This window comes from Humulus lupulus, chromosome 2 (genome assembly GCF_963169125.1).
Source record: "Humulus lupulus chromosome 2, drHumLupu1.1, whole genome shotgun sequence".
Classification (NCBI taxonomy): Eukaryota; Viridiplantae; Streptophyta; class Magnoliopsida; order Rosales; family Cannabaceae; genus Humulus; species Humulus lupulus.
This window is the reverse complement of record NC_084794.1, coordinates 284997869-285003688: the sequence shown is the minus strand read 5'-3', so window position 1 is coordinate 285003688 and position 5820 is coordinate 284997869. Positions and strand designations below refer to the sequence as shown.

The following is a 5820-nucleotide window of genomic DNA, read 5'->3' as shown; positions in this document are numbered from 1 at the left end:
AGTGTATTATAAAATATATCACAAAAACATACATTTTTATAATTTACCTCAAAACTTTTACATTATACCATACATCTCCTTCTTTACATTATTTATATATTATATTTTTAAAAATATTTTATTCATTTTTAGAAATAAAATAATTAAACATAATAGTATCACACTCATATATATATATACAAAAGTTTATAAAAAAAATAATAAAATATTTATAGCTTGATGAATAGTATTTCACTACATATAAAGAAATACTATTCATTTGAGTAAAAAAAATATAACTTTACATCATCCAATAAAAGACTACTTAACTATTTTTTATCTATATTATAAATAATAACATATTTTAACTTATGCAATAAGTGCTCTAACTTATAATATTAGTATAAAAGAAGGAGCTCAATTGCTATTTGCCAAAAAAAAAAAAAAAAAAAGCAATTATGTCTCGAGTATTCATCAGAGACACGTGCGAGTCATGCGTTGCCCGCACACACTTTTGTAAAATTACAGATCAAACTAAACTGACACAATCTCTCTCTCGGCCTCCACAAGATTCTTTCAAGACAGGGGCTGAGAGCGTCTTCCCCACGCGCCGCTTCTATCGACCGGCCATTCCTCCTCCACGCTCCCTTTCTCTGTGTAGGTACGATGTCTCGACGACCCTGTTCATTTGACCTTGTTCGTTAAAGCAATTTGCTTATGAGTACGGAAAAACGAAAGAAAAAAGAAGAAGAAATTTGAAACTAGGCTATCTCCGCTTAACCTTGTGATTTTGAGACTAGAAATTGTAGTAGTTGATACGGAGGTACCCTAGAATGTACTCGTGAAAAAAGAAAAAAAAAGATCTTCTTTTTAATATTCTTTGAAATAATGTTAATAATTGAATGGAATTTGTTCGAATGAAAAATGAGTTCAGAGTTTGTAATTACAGTCCTTAACTGATTTACAAAATTGCCCAGAATTCTTCCGTTCCGCCACTTCTTCACCATTATAAAATTCCTCAATAATTTTTTGGCCGCCATTTTTGTTAATGCAACATCAAATTTTAGTGCTTTGCATTTCAACTTCTAATTCTATATACTGTTTTCAGGGTTAACTAAATTTTATGTATTTACATATATTTCTGTCTGTTGCAGTTGCAAGGAGAAGGCCTGACTATAAAGCTTGACCCTTGAACACCTGTGGGCTGAAGATTGTCCTTGTTTTTTTTCCTTCCATTTTTGTTAAAATGGTATGCTTCATTGTTAGGGACTTCGTCTTCCTTAATAAGTAATCGAATATCATTTTTATTATGTATTTCTATGTCTGCAGGTGGATTTTACAAACCCTTCAAGCAGTAAAATTTCCTCTGATCAGGAACACCAAGAGGCTGTCATTCCCAAGGATGAAATTTTAGATTTTGACTTTCCATCTCAAACTGCCTTCCCCACGCATTTTGGGGTATACCCTCTTTCCCGGATACCCCTATATACACATATACTGTATATTGTTCCATTTGTTAAAAGATAGTGCTGCAGATGTTTTCCTTATCTATTCCTTAACTTCCTTGTCAAATTCCAGGAGAATGTTGCAAGTTCGTCTGGAAGCAATGCACGATCGTCCCTCATTGGGATGGGATTCCGACCATCTCTTGTTGACGAAGTGATTTTGGAGAAGGGTAAGTTATTTATGACACTGAAGTTTATCTTGCTTAGAATGAGCTGGGCTTGTTGGAGTGAACTATGGAATTATCATGTTGCAGGACTGAACATATTGCACTGAAGTTTTCCCTTTTTTTTTTCTTCTTCTCATTTAAATCACTTTATATGCATGTAGATTCTACAATTCCATTTTAATGTTGGTGTTTTTACTGAAATTTTAATGGCTGCTGCTTAATCTTCTTAAATTTAGGAGAAGACGATGTTGAATTGCTATTGGACACACTCTTTGCTTATTCAGTAAGTGAAGGTCATTTTTTTTTATTAAACCTATACAGCAAGGTTTAAAACATTTTAACATAGAGAAATATAGTTTTTCTTCTAGCTTGTGAATTCATATCAGGAGAAGGTGAAGCTTTTTCTTTAATTATGCTAATAATTAACTCTCTTGGAATGGACAGGATCCTCAGAAAGCAAACTCTGCATCTTCAGATTCTTTGGATAGTTTATTTGGTGACAAAGTTGTAAGCAGTCCACCAGAAGTATCCACTTTCTTTCAGCCGAAAGAGGTATTCAATATTCAGAATTCTACTTGTGCCTCCTTATTTGTGTAGAATACTCAGAACTGAGTCTTCAATATGGCAGGAGCCTGACTTACCCATTGGAGTCGCTGAAGAAAAAACAGCTTCCTTATTGATGATGAAATTTTCTGTAGATGAAGTTAAATTTGCAATGAATAAGCTCGGTATGTTTATTTTGTAGACAATTTTTGGCATAGCATTGTAGTTATCTTATTGTTCTCCGCTCTCGCCACCACTTGACCAGCTTACTGATACTACTAATTGAATTTCATGGCCTGGTCCTTGTGTTTCTTTCTGCCATATGTTTAAAATTGCTCCTATTCCATATTTTATCAACACAACATATCAACATAGCTTTAGTTGATTTCAATTAGTTGCATATCAGGTCCAGATACCCCGATTGATGAAATAGTGGACTTCATTGCTGCTGCCCAGATAGCTGAGAAGTTTGATGAGGAAAATGATGATACAGATCATCAAAGAGAAGAGAAAAATGAGGTCCTGAATGATTCTTGCATTAAGTAGTAATACACATCTTTGGATGTTGGGGAATAGTAGTGTGCTTGCTGGCTAGAATTAATGGCTTGCTTACTCTGTTTCTTTCTTTCAGGATTTAAATAACGAAACTTTGTTTGGCACTATGGATAAAACACTTTATTTGCTTGAGATGGGTTTCTCTGAGACTGAAGTTTCTTGGGCAATCGAAAAGTTTGGTGAGTTCTTTTAATATCAGTTATTTTCCATGACAGAATGGGGAAAGTTGAACATAATATCTAATAATGTTTGAAATTAATTAACTGTTTATTTGTGAAAGGGTAATGGTAACTAGTCATTTTCATCTTATTAAAATCTTTTTAGAATCGGCTATGCTAATTTAAATTTTGACTTATTTAATTTATTCTACCTTTTGGTTATTGATCATATATTTTTTTTTCTTCTTCCAGGTCCTGGAGTGCCAATCTCAGAGCTTGCGGATTCAATTTTTTCTGGTCAGAGTGCTGATGGCTGTTTTAGAGAAGATAAGGTTTAGATTAATTTTATTTTCAGTTATTTATGTCTGAATTTTCTTAGCTTATTAACCACCTTGCTTTCTGTAAGTCCTAGATAATTCTTTTCCTGATGGTTGGTTTGCATATTGCTCTCATTAATATCTAATGGTTTTGTTTCTCGAGTTTGAGATGTATACTAGGCTAGATTGTTATTGTTTTTACGTCTGAGGGTCTGTTTTGATTTTAATTCCAATAAATTCAAATAAAATTATTTTCTAATGGTTATACTCAGTGTGCTCAATTTTTGATTTTGCAAGTCGACTATATTCTAGATTTTTATTGGTTTACTAAACCGTGTAAAAATGGTGCAGCCCATGATTACTACTGGTGCAAATGGTTTATTCACCACAATCAATGACCGCACTTCTGCTTTGGCGAGAAATCCTGCACTTGGCTCGACAAGAGTGAAAACAGAGGCTTCTTCTTCATATGCAATTTCTCAACAGATGAATGCTAATGTAGACAGAGGCTTGGTGGGGAAGAGACCTAAACAAGAGCAGCTAGATGGTTGTTTTGATACTGTTCCTCAGTTCAGGCGAACAGAATATAATGAAAGTCATAGAGGGAAAAGGCCAAAACAAGAGTATGATGATGATTTCAGTACTTTCCTTGGCCCAACCTGGCATGAAGAAAAAGTTGACCATGACTTCACCAATCAGGCAATGCCTAACCCCAGTCCACGTAGGATTCTAAATGGAGTGGTGGCTAAATCTCCATATTTCTTGTATGCAAATCTTGGGAATTTATCTCACGACTCTTGGGTAAAAATCTCGAAGTTCCTGTACAACTTGGAGCCTGAATTTGTAAATACGCATTTTTTCTCGGCTTTGAGTAGGAAAGAAGGCTACATACACAATCTCCCAACTGAAGACAGATTTCACATCCTTCCGAAGCCACCAATGACCATACAAGAGGCAATACCAGATACAAAGAAATGGTGGCCTGACTGGGATTCACGCAAACAATTGAACTGCATCAGCTCTGAAGTTAATGGTGTATCTATGCTGTGTGATAGACTTAGAAATACACTCGCCAACTCTAATGGAATGCTCCCATTTGAGCAACAAAGGAACATGCTTCATCAGTGTCGATCATTAAATCTCATGTGGGTTGGCCATAACAAGTTGGGACCTATCAGTCCTGAGTGTTTAGAAAGTATTTTAGGTTACCCTTCGAATCACACTCAAGCATATAGTAGTTTAATGGAAAGATTTCAATCATTGAAATATTGCTTTCAGACAGATACTTTGGGATACCACCTGTCTGTTTTGAAGGCGATGTACCCAGAAGGCTTAACAGTGTTGTCTATTTTCAGTGGAATTGGTGGGGCAGAAATTGCTTTGCACCGGCTTGGCATTCGTTTAAAAAGTGTTGTATCTGTTGAGACTTCTGAAACTAAAAGAAGGGTTCTCAAGAATTGGTGGCAGAGAACTGGACAACGTGGTGAGTTGATGCAAGTTCAAGATATTCAGAGGCTAACAAGTAGCAGGCTTTCAAGTATGTTTGATAAATTTGGTGGTTTTGACTTTGTCATTTGTCAAAACCCATGCACTCAATCTTCAGGTTCAAAAGCCGCCATTGATGGCGACACTATCACCGGATTCGACTTCTCGCTGTTCTGTGAGTATGTTCGGATTCTCCAATGTGTAAGGACTGTGCTTGATAAGAAGAGGTGACCAACTTAGTTCTGTATCATGAATTGTGTCAGTCTATTTGTTTTAATGAGAAAGCAAATTAGTATTTATTTGCTTAGGCCTTGTGGTATTGGAAAAGTAAAGGGTTAAAGAGGCATATATAAAACTTTTTTTGGGAGGCTTTGTTGTCCCCAAACTTTCTGTCCTGCCACATTGGTCTTTTTTTTTTCTTTTTTTTTTTTTTTATAGAAGAAATCTAATTAGTATTTCACTGAGTCTATAACGTTTCAATTTTGTTGTTCGTTTTTTTTTTCCGGAATAAAGTTTAATAATAATAGTAATAATTGGCCAGGACATGAAATTAGTAGGGATGCACACTGGCGGAGAATTAGCGGGGAGTGATCCTCCATTTCTATTTATATTTCTAATTCCCGTTCTTAGTAAATTATATGTAAATTAAAATATTGTATAATATTTATTATTTAAAATATTAAACAATATCCTAATTAAATTTAAAAAATTAAAAAATTTATTAATATACTACAAAAACACATAAATAAAGATATAAAAACACATAAACAAAAAAATATAAAAATTTAAATAGGGCTCTGTTGGGGCGGGGAGTGCTATCTCCATCCTTGCTTCATTTAACATTCGGAAATTGAAAGTTATCCCCACCCTGTTCCTCATTTAGATGGGGATTCTTCGCCCCATTAGGGTCAGGTCCCCGCAGGGCCAATCCCCATGAGAAAAATATGCATCCCTATAAATTAGCACAAAAAGCCAATTTTAAGTTTATTTCAGGCCCTCTCCAATCCTACTTCAAATCTTACTTTATCTTTATTTTTTAACAAAAAATATTTTTTAACCCAACTTCAACTTTATCTTTAAAATAAAGTTAGATTGATTTTGGCTTTGTTAA

The 5820-nt window shown here is 34.6% G+C and overlaps 1 protein-coding gene across 1 annotated transcript; it reads left to right on the top strand.

Moving 5' to 3' along the window:
- The first annotated feature begins 430 nt into the window (after window positions 1–430).
- Window positions 431–5169, top strand: LOC133819606 (probable inactive DNA (cytosine-5)-methyltransferase DRM3). Its single transcript, XM_062252895.1, has 11 exons — window positions 431–640; window positions 1134–1228; window positions 1309–1437; window positions 1558–1654; window positions 1888–1934; window positions 2096–2203; window positions 2280–2379; window positions 2601–2713; window positions 2826–2928; window positions 3160–3239; window positions 3576–5169. The coding sequence occupies exons 2-11, from the start codon at window positions 1226–1228 to the stop codon at window positions 4938–4940; spliced, it is 2145 nt and encodes a 714-aa protein (XP_062108879.1). The 5' UTR covers window positions 431–640; window positions 1134–1225; the 3' UTR covers window positions 4941–5169.
- The last annotated feature ends 651 nt before the right edge of the window (window positions 5170–5820 follow it).

What these genes read in the sequence shown, in the direction of transcription:
- LOC133819606 (XM_062252895.1), top strand. An exon ending in CGAAGTGATTTTGGAGAAGG is followed by an intron (nt 1,655 to 1,887) that starts GTAAGTTATTTA and finishes TCTTAAATTTAG; the next exon opens with GAGAAGACGATGTTGAATTG. An exon ending in GCTGTTTTAGAGAAGATAAG is followed by an intron (nt 3,240 to 3,575) that starts GTTTAGATTAAT and finishes AAAATGGTGCAG; the next exon opens with CCCATGATTACTACTGGTGC.